Source organism: Hemibagrus wyckioides, linkage group LG02 (genome assembly GCF_019097595.1).
Source record: "Hemibagrus wyckioides isolate EC202008001 linkage group LG02, SWU_Hwy_1.0, whole genome shotgun sequence".
NCBI lineage: Eukaryota > Metazoa > Chordata > Actinopteri > Siluriformes > Bagridae > Hemibagrus > Hemibagrus wyckioides.
Window position 1 is genome coordinate 26,330,823 of NC_080711.1, and position 16,516 is coordinate 26,347,338.

The following is a 16,516-nucleotide window of genomic DNA, read 5'->3' on the forward strand; positions in this document are numbered from 1 at the left end:
CCGCACTATCGCTGATCTGCATCAGTCAAGCTCTTGTTTCTCTGCATGTTTAGTTGCATTGTCACAATTCAAAATGTAATTTATAAAAACAGCAATCTGTATTTCACAAACAAAGCACAGTGCTTTACATCTGACTTCAGTAAATAAATGCTTAGGAGTCCTTAACTTATGTGAGCTGACACTTTTGAGGGCTAACAGCTAATCAAATGAATCAGTGGTCATTTAAGTCATTTATAACCATGTCTTTATGATGGAGGTTGTTCTTTACTGTGTCCAACTCTGTCATCTGAAGAGAAAAATTAAACCTCTTCCAAAAATACTGTATATGTGAAGTTAATAAATTCACATACTTATTAAAATGTTCTTTGGTGTAAAATTAAATTTGGTCTTAAGTTAAATTTATAAGTAAATGCTGTTTAATTGTGAACTGGTGAGAATGTTTTTCAGTCTTAATGTTTTTTGTACAAATACATAGATTATGAAAACATGAGCTCAGTGTATGATTACACTACGTGTTTTTGTAATGACACTTGTCTTGGAAATGCATCAGTGTGGTCTCCGTGCACAGTAATACACAGCTGTGTGTTCAGTCTGCATGTTCTGTCCTCTCAGTCACCGTGCTGCTGGAGGCATCTTTAGAAATACTGAACTTGCTTTTTAGAGACTCTTTATGAATAATGATTCCACCCCCCCAAATGTGGTTTATCCATTCCAGAGTTTTCCCTGCAGGTTGTCGAATCCAACCTGTGGCGTAGCTGTTATCAGTAACTGAGTAACCGGATACTTTACAGCTGAGGGTTAAAGAATCTCCAGGCTTTAACATCACTGAGGTGTCCTGAGTGAGCTCTACTGCACATTCCACATCTGAAAAAAAGAGATGTCACAATTTCAGTAAAAATATATGTACAGTAGGTTATAACTGCAGTAATTTACTAGCAGCTCTGAGTTCATTACTGAAGTGAAACTCACAGGATGAAGCTGCCAGCAGCAGCAGAACTGGAAGGAACATCTTTTATCTAAAAGCAGTGCTAAACTCTCCAGAGCCCACAGTGACCGTGGCTGATATTTCTCTAGATGGAGCTGTAAGGGGACCATTTTGTATATTCATTTACATATGATGGTGTTGTACAGGTTTTAATAATCACAGTGGAAATGGTCTTCTGTTTTTAAATTAGTTTGCATTTGTTTAAGAATGAATGTTTAAGTTAAATGTTTAGTCTATAGTAGGTAAATGACTTTCAACATATGATTTTAAAATGTTTCCATAGTTCTAAGTGTGTGTGTGTGTGTGTGTCGAATTCTCGATGAAAATGTGGGTTTGTCATGTGACTGTAGCAAGGATGTGTTTTTGTACTGATGTCTAAGGGTAAAGTATCACTGTGTGTCACGGGCGCAGTAATAAACTGCAGTGTCTTCTGTCCTCATGCTGTTCATCTGCAGATACACCTGCTTCTTACTGTCGTCTCTGGAGGTGAAGTGTCCCTTAACAGCGCTAGAGTAATGTCACTACTGCCACTTGAGATATATGCAACAAGTTCCAGTCCTTTTCCAGGCACCTGTCTGAGCCAAGAGATGTAATAGCCACTAATGTCTAATCCAGAGGCTGTGCAGGTCAGTTTGAGACTGATCAGGTTTGATGTTCACTGGATCAGTGTCTGACTGCAGGAATCTGAAAAAGAATAGGAGACATTAATGTTAAAAAAAGAATGAAAGAAAAAGATGTTTTTTTTTTTAAAATAATGTAATAATACTAACATTGAATGAAGATTGCTAGAGTAAAGTAACTCAAAACACTGCCTAGTCCCATCTCAAAGAATTAAAATGATTCCTGCTGCTGTAAATGAACACAAACTGCTGGTATGTTGTTGGGCTGAATGTTTCAGCATAAATGGTTCAAATACAGGATTTCATTTGCATGACACGCCCACTAGAGATATAAAAACATTCACAGAGGAACAGCTGAGATGAGAAAAAGCTTCCTGTAAGACTCTGGGGGTGTTTCATGCTGTCAGGTTCATCACTGCTCTTTACATCTCATGTATTTTTAGTCCATCACTGTGTATCATTGTAACTGAAGCTGAGTGTGTAATAATGAGCAGTTAAAGATGGTTTCGTTCACAAAGACTGTCCTCTCTATGCATCAGAAATCAGTAACAGTCCTGTATTGAGAATAATTTCACCTTTATCTAAAAATACAGCAGAAGCAGAAGACCTCAGTGACAATAGGTAAGGAATAAAACACATGGAGGCATGATGTTACTATATGAAAATAATCAAGGACAGGGTGATGGGATACAGTAGCATGTGTGTTTATTAACTCAACATTATTGGAGGAATTATTGTGAGTATCATTTGAACTTAGTTATATGAAGTAAAAACTGCTTTCAAACATGTGAAACAGGTGGAATGTTAACTGGACATTCAGACGCTTTTCATTTCAAACAGCAACATATTCATAATAATGAACTGAGTAAACTTTTGTATTAGTTTTTGTTAAATTATTAGCTAAGTGTTTAGACTGTAAGTGTTTGTAATGTGGGAATTTGTTACTAGGTAAATGTTGTTTGTTTAATTAAAGAAGTGAATAGTGATGAGGTTTTTGTGCAGCACTGCAGCTTGTCGTGTCACTGTGTGTAACGAGCGCAGTAATACACAGCTGTGTCTTCAGTCTGCATGTTCTGTCCCCGTAGTGTTACTGGAAGTGTCTCGAGAGATGACAAACTTGTCTTTAAGTGAATCTTTCCGATAAATATCCCCATTATAATAAATTATATTGATCCATTCTAAAGCTTTTCCTGCAGGTTGTCGAATCCAAGCTGTTCCATAGTGGCTGCTGCTATCAGTGATAGAAGCTCCAGACACTTTACAGGTGATGGTTAAAGTCTCTCCTGGCTTTATAAGCAGTGAGTCTGGCTGGATGAGCTCAGTAGCACAGAACACATCTGTGAAAAGAGAAAAAGAAAAGGTTGACATGTCGAACTGAAAGGATCAGATGAAATAATAAAGCTTCAATCCAAACACTCACAGGGGGCGAGAGCCAGCAGCAGCAGTGGAGCTGAAGCTAACATGTTTGTGTTGAAGGAAGACTAATGAGAAGTGTTTCCTCTCTAGATCAGCACGCTGCTAATATTACAAGAGGAGATGAAGATTTGCATAAACATTCCAGAGAGGCTGTGTTGAGTGCAGCTCTGCAGCTGTTAATCACACTCACACCCTGTTTTGCCTCAATATCAGTTTAATGTTTAATAATGGATTTAATAAAGGAAATTGGTTCATTTGTTTGATATTATTACTAATGATATGTGTTGTGATGTAATTATTGGTTTCTGTGATGGTCAGGTTGAAAATCTCTGCCATAATACATGAAAATAATAATAATTAGATAAACAATCCTTTATGTCGTTATCAGTCATGTGTAAGCTGCACTCTAGAGAATTACATTAACACAAATTATTCTCATGTCAAATTTGACTCTCACATGGTGAAATACTGCAGTGTTTTCTGAACAGTATGAACTACATTTAACATTATAATCAAACCGTTCAATAGAACATGATGTTCATTCTGGTATAGTCTGCCCTCTAGAGGCTTTAACTGATGAATCCAGAGAGAAATAGCTGAGAAGATTCTAGATCAGGTGTTTTAAAAAAGAAGAATTGTAATCTCTAGTGAGCAGAAGACAAAGCTGAAATCTAATATCCATCAACAACTCAACAGTGAAACTGTTTTCTATACTTCTTATTATTCAAAAGACTAAAATGATTTACTTCAAGAAATTGATTCAGTAATCAAACAGGTGACTTGTCTTCTCTAAATTGCCCCTAGGTGTGAATGAGTGTGTGAATGTGTAACATGTCCAGGCTGTACACTCAGTGTTCCTGAAATGGACTCTGGCTCCAGCACTCTGACCCGAATAACACAGTTCCTAAAATATGAACGATGAATATATAAATCATGATTATTGTCTCATGATACTAAGAAATTATATTTTTATTTACAGTATATATATATCCTTACACCTCTTATTCCTGTAGTTTTGGTTCTCTATTTATGAGAGCTGAGACATTTGATCTCATGTGGACTCCTGAACACATAAAACCTGCAGATGCAGAGGGAGAAATTTATCTGCAAATTATTTAGAGTCATTTAGAGAACCAGAATATGAACATTGTTAAATTCAAACTTACAGTATAAAAGTACAGATATAATGGGTGATCAGAAATGGTATCACTTGGTCTTTAGAGAGTCTGAATGGTGGGTAAGAATAATACACATTTATTTATTTCTGGATTGTAATATAATCAATTGTAAACAAAATCTAACTGAGCTTTTCAATAACCTTAGGACATAATAGATAAATGATAACAGTACATGTGACTTGTTCAATATAAGCACTGTGTGAAAATGTGTGTCTGGTTTTAGTACAGCTGCTTCCTCAGATGCAGTCACTGTGGCTTCTCGGGCACAGTAATATAGAATATCCACTTATCTTACAAGAGATCTTCACAGTTTCTCCAGGTCTCTTTACCACAGCAGGAGACTGGTCCAGTCTGATCTCATCACTGCAAAAACCTGCCGTATAAAACTATCAAAAGTAATTATTAATGCTTTAAATCTTACACTGAGTGGAAAATGTATGAGTAAGTCTCAGATACCTTGTGTTAAGAGGAGTATAAAAATGCTCTGCTGAATGATTCTGAGCCCCATAATCAAACTTGGTGATGGTTCTGTAATTCACTTGAGCTTCGGCTGAGCAACAAGCTGATTTTTATGCAGAGCAAATAATATTGATTTTTTTGCAGAGCAAATAAGATTTGCATCAACATCTTCTTAACCAATAGAGTCAGATCTGTAATCTGGAGCTCCACAGGCTGGTTTTGGAGGAGCCGAGGAAAAAAACGCTGTCACCTTTTACAGTTTGCCAGTTCAGCTTAGTGGCTGTGTTTAATAACTGGTGTACATGCAAGTAAGAGATGAGAGTTCTTGTAACTTTTGCGTCACTTTGAATATTAATATTAATAGAAATAGAAAATTTAATTATTAATTAATTAATTATTTAATTATTAATAAACAAAGTATTTTATTTAATGAATAGATCAGTGAATGATTAACCGTTCATTCCACATGGGAATGCTTAATATAAATGATCCAATTTGCTCAGATTTTTTTAAGGCACCGTCTGTATAGGTTATCAATTACAAATGCTCTTTATGTCTACATAAATCGTTCAAACTGATATATCGTGTGTGTTATTGCTGTTGTTATTTAGAGGATTCCTCTGCTCCTAGTTTTTTTTTTTTTTTAGATAAAACCCATGTCTTTTCTTGTTCCAGAAAAAGTTTCCTGTAAAATCAAGTTGATGAGTTTTTAGTAGAAGTGAGCTGCTGCCATCAACAGGTGCAAAAAATATTATAATAAAAATGTTTTCTCTTTTTTTGTTTCTCATTTTTGTGTTTTGTACTGAGCTGAGTGTGTGGAGCTTCTACAACTGATACCAATATCCACTTCAACAACTTGCACAATTGGATCCTGCGCTTCATTTTGTCTTTGAGATTAGTGCCACCACCATCACACATACACTACTCACAAAAACTTAAGGATATTCAGCTTTCGGGTGAAATTTCAGGATGCACCTAAAATGCACTATAACCTTTACAGGTGAACTTAATTTGACCTTCTCTACACTTTTGAATGCACATGTCCAACTGTTGACTGGAAGAGTCACAGAAAGTCATAGAAGTGGACGTCCTTTGGCCACATCCCACGCTGATGACCGCTTCATTGTGAACAGTGCCCTGCGAAACCAGATGATGAATGTCACTCAACTCCAGGCACATTTAAGGGAGGTGAGAGGCAACCAAGTGTCACGTCAGACCATTCGAAACCGTTTACATCAGCGTGGTCTGCGTGCTAGACGACCTGCATGGGCCAGGGAGCATTTACGCTAGACGAGGGGCCAGTGGATCCACTGCAGTCCATGTCCTGGTTTTGGATCCAGTGCAACCAGCTAAGGGAGAGTCCAGACACGGTGCAGGACAGAGTGACCGATTCTCCTGGTTTCTTCACCACAGAAGCAGATGAGGTCAGGGACTGTCCATAAGAATCTGAAAAGAAGGGAGTTATGAATTAAATGTTATATTGCTGAGAGAAACAGTATTGAGAAAATATTTAAATTTCCTAGTGAGGATCATGTGAAACGTACATGATATTAGCGCAAATAAAATACAGTATCCTAAAATCATTCTCACAGTTCGCATACACACAATTTTAAAATGTATAAGTGTTATCAAAGAGCACACTGATGACCAGACCATCCACGAACATGCTGTTTATACCTGAATCTATTTGAATAGGGCGTGTCCATGACCACTATAGAGGCAATAAATCCTGAGACTCAAGATAAAGATGCACTAATCAGTGTAATTACTGAGGGAAATGTGTCAAGTGGTGTGTGACTCTTTTAATTTTGTAAAAATGTGTTTATATATTTTTATTTATTAGGTTTTGGAGTGGATGAAAACTGACATGACGTGTTGCTTAGTTTAGTTAATCTTGCCAATGTAATAATCCATGAGACACCAAATATTATTTACATACATCTTTATATTAAGCACAAAATAAAACACAGTAAAAATGTTAGGTGTGTATAATATATTGCAGTGTTGACTTCTAGAGGCTTTACATCTGTTTGACTTTTGAGTTTGAGACTTTGTTTTGAGTTTTGGTGAAAGAGAGGGTTTTTCCCCATTATAATGTATTACTTGTTAATTTGATCATCCTTGCATTTTTATTGATGATGTTTTTGTACACCTCTAGCACTGAGCTGTACAGCTGTGTCTGTCTTTGCACAGTAGTAAACAGCCGTGTCCTCTGACACCAGGCTGCTGATATCTAAGTAAAGCACATTGTTGCTCGTGTCTCTGGAGATGCTGAAATGAGTTTTAAAGGAAGCTCCATAGTTTATGCTTCCACCACCCCATATGGTCCCGATCCACTCTAAGCCTTTTCCTGGAGCTTGCTTGATCCAGACTGTTCCATAGTCAGTGAGGGCATAGCCAGAAATCTGACAGGACAACTTCACGGAGGCTCCGGGAGGTTTAACCTCATCAGGAGACGAGGTCAGACTGATGCAACACACATCTGAAAAGAGGAGAGTGGACTCAACACAGACTGAAATATTTATCATATAAAAAGCTGAGTATGATGTTAGAGACATGTTTACTCACAAGGAACAAAGGATATCAGAAGAAGAAGAAAAGACCAGCTCATGATTCCTCTGCTGTACGCAACTAAACACAGAGGCTGCCATGTACATGCAGTGTATTTATATCTGCCTGGGAACTGGGAAATTTGCATGAATTTTATGTTTTTTTTTACTAGTTATTATGGCAGTCTTCCTATAGTACATAATTTCTTTAAACATTTTTCATCAAATTGTGTAAACAAATGAACAAATAAATGATTTAACAAATGTAACCAGAATATATTGAGCCCACTTGCAAAGGAAAGAAAAGTTTATCACCATTTATTATCATTTTGCTTTCATTTTTGTCTTCAGCCTTAATCACCAGCCAGAGATAATTAAAAGAAAAGGGCTGAGAATTTTTGAATGAGAACTAATGAGAGTTAGTTAAGTTTGAGAAAAGATGAAAAGAAACTGAGAACTAAAATATCTAATAAATGTCTCTGGGGTGCAGGTCCCTGCTGAGGGAATATTTACAGCTCAGGAGGATGTGCTTGTATACGTTTCTGAAGTCTTTTGTGTCAGTGTGGCTGTCGTGGACAGTTATATCTGTCCATCACTGAACATAAACAGGTTAAAATTTGGGTTGTTGTGTCACAGTAACTCGTCTTGGAGCACATGGCCCGCTAAAGCCCCTTCCTGAAACAGACACTGACACTGAGCACAACTGATAAAAGAAACCAATTTGTTTTGTGGTTGTTTCATAACATTTCTTCTATAAAGAATAAAAAGTACAAAATGTTGTCTTGAATTCGTGAAAATGTAATTATTTTCAAAATGCTGTGATAAAGGAGTAAAACACATCGGGACATGCTGTCATTGTTACAGGACAGTTCAGAATATACAGGCAAGATCAAGCTTTAGAGAAGGGTTTGAGTGTTTTTGTGCACTTTTGAAAAATTTGCACAATTGATTCTTTGTCTTATTTTCTTTCTTTCTTTTCTTTACTCGGCCGTGCCTAAAATATATTTCCCATTTATTCCTTCACTTTCTTTCTGCTTTTGTTTTCAGTTCCATTTTTAAAAAATGCATATCTGCCTAACATATGATACAAGTCCTGTATAAGGGGATGTGACGATGGGGTTCTTGGCAGGTGCCCGGAGAACTCTGGGCAGCCGACTCCTCCCACACGGCCGCCCTCACTATACACCGCTGTCGCCCTCTGCTGGCCACAGGAAATGTAGCGCAACCTCTCGACGGCATCGTCGACGATGCCAATCATCTTTTTACTCTTTGAAAGCGTTTTTATAAATGAAATTATATTGTAGCAACATAGAAAAAAATATGTACACACGGTAGACGGTTGTCTTTCCAAAAAGTTTGTTATTAAATTAATGTTAAAAATAAAAAAACAAAGGTATGTCAAATTCTCGTCTCCACACTAGCCGAAGCCCCGCCCCCGCACTTAGAGCTCCATTCACATGCAGGATGTATGTAAACGACTCTATTCAGATGGAAGTAAATGATAATTGCTGTGTTGTTTGGGGGGAGTGATGTGCTGATGCTGTGTTCCAGTCATCATATACTCAGATCCCCCAAAAAATAGCACGATATGAACAGCTTTATTTCAGTCATAAACTGAAATAAAATGAATGAATCATAAAAATGAATCATAAACTTTCAAAATGTAAAACAAATAATATAATAGTACCCCAGAAAAACAACATAGTTGTCTGTGAATGGCTGGAATGTGGTTGTGAATATGCCTTTTAGCAAATGTTCCAAAAGAATTGCATTTCAGTGAAAATTTCAGAAACCATGCTTTATTTTTTGTTTCTCTCAACAAAACCTGGCCTCAGTGTAGCGTGTTTTTGTAGGAGGAATCTGAATGTATAGGTGTGAACAGCTGAGACAACAATAGGAGTCCTGGGGAAACCTGGTGTCACCTGAGCCAGGTGTCAATAGGTCTTAATATTCGTGAATAGTCATGGATTATTCAGTGAAACAGAGGCTCTGCTAAAAAAAGTTAGGCACATCAGTCACTTTACCCCAAATAAAAGGTCTTTTTGAGTGTTATAATTTAGCTGTTTTTCTATGAGCCCACACCCAAGACTTTCATGAACTCAGTACTGTGTTCAAAACAACCTACCAGGTTTGTTTATTCTCCATTTTCACTGTTTTTCTGCTAGAGTTCAAAATTCTATATTCATGTATGTGTCCTTTGGCATAAGCTTAAAAGTCACATATGAATCAGATTATGAAAGCCCAGTTTGTGCTCTATGTAAATAAGTTGAAATGTATTAGCAACTACATTGGTAAAGATTTGAAATTTACACAAATTTAAGAGATCTGATTCACTGCAGGTCTTCAAAAAGGCCTCAGACCCCAGAGGGTTATAGGAACATAACCTCATAGTGAAGAGTAACTCAGCAATGCTTCACTGATTAATGTCAGCATTAAAGTCTATTTCCTTAATATTTTAAAAAGAGCTGCCACCAGGAGTGGCTTTATACTATAACAAATAAACTCCTTAATAATATGTTCTAAAGTGACTAGGTTATGCAAACAACTTGTCTGTTGTTAAATTTTTGTGAATGATGAAATAATTTAAAGCATCTGCTTCTCTTTTTTCTCTATCCTTTTTGAAGAAACGACAAAGGGCAAAGTCCTTCATCCAGAAGACTTTGAGTAGATTTCTTAGAATTTCTCTAACATGTCTTAGCCTTCAATGTCTCACATAAACACAAATCTAAAGGGATAAAGGAGGATAGAATGAATTTTTATATTCTGTTTTTTATAAAATGCTATATATCTGGTGTAAATCTCAGGAAATATGTGACACAAATAATCCTAAACTATGAAAAATAGATGGATATTTGTCTGATAATGAGTGATAGTGAATGAGTCTCATACAGAATACAGTTTGTGGATTCACTTTTTTCACTTTATTTGTTAAACTCTGCTGCCTCCTTCAGTTGTTTCAATTATTGCACCTCACACTGTGAGAACAGACTGTGTGTTAAACACAACACACTGCTGGAAACATGCTGTATTATTCCTGAATCCACTCAGTAAACACTGATTCAACTGTTGGATAAAAATCCTGTAAAATGAAGGGATTAATAATGGTTTAGAATGAACAGTCTTTCAATAATGTTTTCTTTTTATTTAAAGTGACTGAGATGATTTATTAGTTGCATTGAGAGGATGTGTGTAACATGTCTCATAAGGTTTTTGTAAGAGGAATCCACTATTCTGTCTCACTGTGTTTAACAGTTTCTTTATACAGTTATACTTTTTACATTTTTATACATTTTTACATATTTATACTTTATTTTATTTTTATTTTATTGTAAAATAAATTTCATTTTGTTATATTTTATATTTTTATATCTTATATTTTATCTTTCCAGTGGGCATTTTGCCTCCTTATTTCCTTTTTCTTTTTTCAAGGTCAAACAGTTGTGTAATCATTTCACTGCATATCACTGTGTATCGTTCTGTATGTGACATAAAAATCTGAATTTAACTGCATAAGGTGAATAGTTTCTATAAAATTCTTCTAACTTTGCACTCCAGTTAACTGCTTTGATGTAGATGTAAGTGTTTAGGCTTTAGGAAGACATGAGGCATTTCCTGAAAATGTAAAAACATACACATTCACAAATTATTAGTTACTTACTATTTATTTACTATGTAGTTAATCAAACTGTGTGGATGAAGCAGCCTGGTTTAATGAGACACTGATATAATGGAGCTGTAATGTCTTAGCTTCATAACAATGCTGTAGTTAGAGTTTATGACTTTGATGTAAATCCCAGGAGAACATGTTCTCATATTTATGACACACCCTCAGTCCTTTAAACCTCAAAATGTTGGGTAGATGTTGTGTGAATAATGTTGAAACATTTCTAATGTGTGCAGGTTAAATATACAGTATACAGTTCAAGACCAAAGGTTGAGTAAACTTAAGTTTAAACTGTGTGTGTGTGTGTAGTGTGTGAATGTTCTCCCTGTGCTTGGTGGGTTTCCTCGTGTCCGTGTGTGTGTGTGCCCTGCGATGGTTGGCCCTCTGTCCAGGGTGTATCCTGCCTTGATGCCCGATGACGCCTGAAATAGGCACAGGCTCCCTGTGACCGGAGGATAGATCGGATAAGCGGTACAGACAATGAAATGGAAAAAATATATATATATATATTTAAATCACAAGGAAGAGATTCATCTGATGGAGGACAAGTGGATCATATGTGGAAAATGGAAACAGGCATCAGAGATTAAATACTAAATTTAGCTTTGAGGATTATTGTCATAATGGAAAAATTGTACATCTCAAAAGTCATGTCAAAATGCTTTTACACATGATCACACTAATTCTAATTTGTTTAGGTGATTATTGTTAGCCAAAGACACTACAGTATATAGAGTTCAGGATAGTAATATGATTATATTAGTGTTTATGATGTGCAGCAATATTAGAGATAATATTAAGGTTTTAAATCAACATTACTGACTTTAAACGTAAAACTCTTTGATCTCATTTGTGGGATTATTGTTTTTATATTAAGACTTCTATAGATCAGTGCTGTGTCTTTTGGACATTCTGTTATAATGAACACTGGATGAGGAGTTTTTGTACAGGGATGTTGTTTATTTGTCTCACTGTGGAGACGAGCGCAGTAATACACAGCTGTGTCTTCAGTCTGCATGTTCTGTCCTGTTAATGTCACTGTGCTGCTGGACGTGTCTCTGGAAACCTGAACCCTGCTTTTCAGTTTCTCACTGTAGTAAGTGTTACCATCATAACATATACATCCGACCCACTCCAGAGCTTTTCCTGCAGGTTGTCGTATCCAGTGTGTACAGTAGCTAACAGTTAATGAATATCCAGACACTTTACAGTTCAGAGTCAGTGACTGACCAGGAGTTAATACTGTGGATCCAGTCTGGATCAGCTCAACACAGTGAACACCTGTTAAAGAAAAGTTATTTTAATGATGGAAAACTGAAAAGCTTTAAGGAACCAAAACTGTATTCCATGTCAAATGTAAAAACACTTACAGTGTACGGCTGCCAGCAGCAGCAGCAGTAGGGATGTAGAGATCATGGTGTGTGTTGAAGCAGAAGAAGTAAAAGCTCTTGGTCTTTGTTGCTTAAATATATAACAGGGAAGGACATTTGCATAAAGACACTCCTTATCTTAGGGAAAAAATGAGATGGATTCCTTTACACAGGAAATCCTCCTCATCTCATGACCATCTTTAATCTGTTATTATAAATCGATAAAATTTGGAACATTAAGAGACTTTTTCAGGTAAATTTATCTGAAGAGAATGCACTCTTCATATCAGCATATTCATTATAGATTAAAACACTTGGCGGTTTGTTCTTATAGGAAAATAATCAAGGACCAGGTGTTGTGATGTCAGGAATCATAAAAGGTGGTGGATGTAGGTGACAATAATTTATTTTGTAAAGTAACAAAAAAAAAGGATCGTGTAGTTCTACTCACTTTGGTTCAACAGTGTCATGGAGTTACTGCTACAAACCTGAAGATCATTTTTTTCCAATAAATAATGCCACTGATTATAATCATTATTCCTCTTATACAGCAGCAGTCTGTTACTGTTACAATTTATTTATTAATTAAAGAAGAATACGGTGAACTCTGTGTTTGTTTATAGTTACAATTAATGTTGTGGAACTTTTGTGAAATGTATGTATTCAGTAATCACTGGTTAAAAGTTGGCAATATTTCTGTAAATGTTATTTATTTCCCTCTTTGTATCTCTGTAGGAATTTGACTTTAAGAGACAGTCTCAGTGTTCATTGTCTCACAGAAAGACATAAAAATTATGGAGTATCTAGCTCTGACTGAGGATATGATTATATGTTGTACTTATGACCACTTTAAAGAAACATAAAATGTTATAATGTTAAGCTCTAAGCCAAATATACAACATTGTAATAAGTTCTTGTTAGTGATATGATGATTATAGTGTTTATCAAATTCAAATTTTATTTGTCACATACATATACATACACAGTACAACATGCAGTGAAATGTTTTTTCACGACTGTCCGGCATGTAAACATTTATAAAAAGTATGTGAGAAAGAGATCCATAAAAAATAAAGATAAAAATAAACTAGAGTATCTTAAAAGTATAAAAATAGAAAATAAAGTAAAATAAAATATAATATAGATAAATAAAAATATAATATAAATAACAAATAAAAATATGAAAATAGGTGTAAAAATATGAAAATATAGCTGTAAATATACGTACATACATACATATATACATACATTACATATATATATATATATATATATATATATATATATATATATATATATATATATATATATATATATATATATATATATATACACTATATTGCCAAAAGTATTCGCTCACCTGCCTTGACTCGCATATGAACTTAAGTGACATCCCATTCCTAATCCATAGGGTTCAATATGACATCGGTCCACCCTTTGCAGCTAAAACAGCTTCAACTCTTCTGGGAAGGCTGTCCACAAGGTTTAGGAGTGTGTTTATGGGAATTTTTGACCATTCTTCCAGAAGCGCATTTGTGAGGTCACACACTGATGTTGGACGAGAAGGCCTGGCTCTCAGTCTCCGCTCTAATTCATCCCAAAGGTGTTCTATCGGGTTGAGGTCAGGACTCTGTGCAGGCCAGTCAAGTTCATCCACACCAGACTCTGTCATCCATGTCTTTATGGACCTTGCTTTGTGCACTGGTGCACAGTCATGTTGGAAGAGGAAGGGGCCAGCTCCAAACTGTTCCCACAAAGTTGGGAGCATGGAATTGTCCAAAATGTCTTGGTATGCTGAAGCATTCAGAGTTCCTTTCACTGGAACTAAGGGGCCAAGCCCAGCTCCTGAAAAACAACCCCACACCATAATCCCCCCTCCACCAAACTTTACACTTGGCACAATGCAGTCAGACAAGTCCCGTTCTCCTGGCAACCGCCAAACCCAGACTCGTCCATCAGATTGCCAGATGGAGAAGCGCGATTCGTCACTTCAGAGAACGCGTCTCCACTGCTCTAGAGTCCAGTGGCGGCGTGCTTTACACCACTGCATCCGACGCTTTGCATTGCACTTGGTGATGTATGGCTTGGATGCAGCTGCTCGGCCATGGAAACCCATTCCATGAAGCTCTCTGCACACTTTCTGTGAATGTTATTATTTCCCTTTTTGGGAATTAGACTATAAGAGACAGTCTCAGTTTTCATTGTCTGACAGAAAAACACAGAAATTGTGTAGTATCTAGCCCTGACTGAGGATATGAGAATGCATTGTACTTATGACCACTTTAAAAAAAACCTACAATGTAACAGTATATTTGTTAAGCTCTAGCGCCACCTGCAGATCTTGTGAAAATGTAAAATCTAATATCTATCAACAACTCAACAGTGAAACTATTCTCTATACTTCTTTCTTATTCAAAAGTTTAAAATGATCTTCTTCAAGAAATTGAATCAGGAATCAAACAGGTGACTCTAAAATGACCCTAGGTGTGATTAGATAGATAGATAGATAGATAGATAGATAGATAGATAGATAGATAGATAGATAGATAGATAGATAGATAGATATTCAGCAGCAATAGAGACAGTAATATAAAGACAGGTTGTAGATTGCACACTGTATATCTTACATATAGTCAGTATACACAGGGTAATGTGATAACTGACCAGAAGTTACTAGTGCAATGTTAAGAACAAAAACTACAGCTATATAAGAAACATATAAATAAAGCATATAAATCACAGTTTAAAAGGGCATGTGTAACATGTCCAGGCTGTATAAAAAAGACGTCTTACTTTCTTTATTGTTTAATAGGGCCCGATCCCTAAGACTTGAGAGAATAATTTTATAAAGTCAAAAATGTTCACCATTAATGTTTTGTGTGTGAATAAAATGTAAATAATGTGAGACTCAATTTCCTTTGTTAAACTAACTTTTATTTTAAACTAACTGCTGTACCAGAAAATGTAAAATAAATGACTTGTTGTACAGGACGTCTGTCAGACAGCAGCAACATTAATATGGAATTATATGAAAATGTTGATCATTACTTTAATAATTGTCTCTCATGCAAAAACAACCATCCTTAGTTAATGAACAAATTAAAATATTTACATTCCTGGTGCTAACTTTCTGTGCAGCACAAATACCTAAAGTAGATCATTTTTATGCCTCCAACACTGTATTATAGCAGGGTAGAAAGTAATGATCTGTAATCCTTTCTTCTGTAATAAAAAAAAGGATGGAAAATTGATAACACAATAGATACACTACTTATTTGGTACACAGGATGCAAGATTGCACACAATCTAACAAACGTAAAAAAATATAAAGAACATTGTCCTCCATCTATCCATTCAATCCCATCTCTCCATGTATCCTAACTGTCCACCTCATCTGTCCTCTGATATGAAAACCACTGAGTTATGATCATATTGAGTCTAAAATTAAACTAGCATCCAGAGTCATACATTGCTGAGAGAAAATGTGTTGTTTAAAGTGAACTCGTTTTCATGGTACACAGAATCTTCATGAAAATCTGATTATTAATGAATGAATAACTGTTAATGAATGAATTTTGTTGAATACTTTTTCATTCCACATGGGAATGCTTAATATAAATGATCCAATTTGCTCAGATTTTTTTAAGGCATCTTCTGCAGGCACTGTTTTTCTATAAACAAATGATTTTTCTATACCTTAACTAGAAAGCAGCCTAATGTCTTAGGCTGCCTTTCTGTTGTGTGTTGTGCTCTTGCCAAATTCAGAGTCAGATTCATGAATGGATTTAGTAAGGAATATAATTCTGTAAATCAGAGACTCATGTAAATAACGCAGTATCATGAATCTAAGCAGTGTTTCTGCCACTACTGTTTACTTCACATTCATTTAACATCATTTCACTTCAGTACAAAAAGATCAGTATTTGTGTTTGAAGATGGCGTCATGTACAAATCCACTGTTAAATATTAGGTTCTAGTATATAACACAGAGATGGAGTTAAACACCGTATTGCCATAGGGGACAGGAGGCTCTATATGAGATTGATTTAATTTTCATCATTTTGACTATGAACTCAATGTTTCTTTAATAGATTTTTGTTTTAATCTAAATAAAGTGTTAATTCCACAGTCAGTAGAAAACAAGTCTTTCTTTTCTAGGAGGAAAAAGTCTCAGATTGTTTCTAGAGTTACATTTCAACCCCAACATTCATCAGAAACATTCAGAAAAACTGGGAATGATCACAATGAAACCTCAAATATGAGCTAATAAATTAT

The 16,516-nt window shown here is 35.7% G+C and overlaps 1 pseudogene and 2 gene segments (V, D, J or C); all 3 read right to left on the reverse strand.

The window, feature by feature from the left end:
• Positions 1-546: 546 nt before the first annotated feature.
• Positions 547-1,009, reverse strand: LOC131364749 (Ig heavy chain V region 914-like; annotated as a pseudogene).
• Positions 1,010-4,022: 3,013 nt separating this feature from the next.
• Positions 4,023-7,269, reverse strand: LOC131364754 (Ig heavy chain V region 36-65-like). The segment is given in 5 exon segments: positions 4,023-4,099; positions 4,495-4,585; positions 5,944-6,104; positions 6,811-7,140; positions 7,227-7,269. Coding segments are annotated over 5 exon segments (702 nt in total).
• Positions 7,270-11,847: 4,578 nt separating this feature from the next.
• On the reverse strand, positions 11,848-12,287 carry LOC131344262 (immunoglobulin heavy variable 3-30-3-like; the record flags this gene model as incomplete). The annotated part of the segment is given in 2 exon segments: positions 11,848-12,152; positions 12,242-12,287. Coding segments are annotated over 2 exon segments (351 nt in total), but the record flags the coding sequence as incomplete, so codon positions are not given.
• Positions 12,288-16,516: the final 4,229 nt, after the last annotated feature.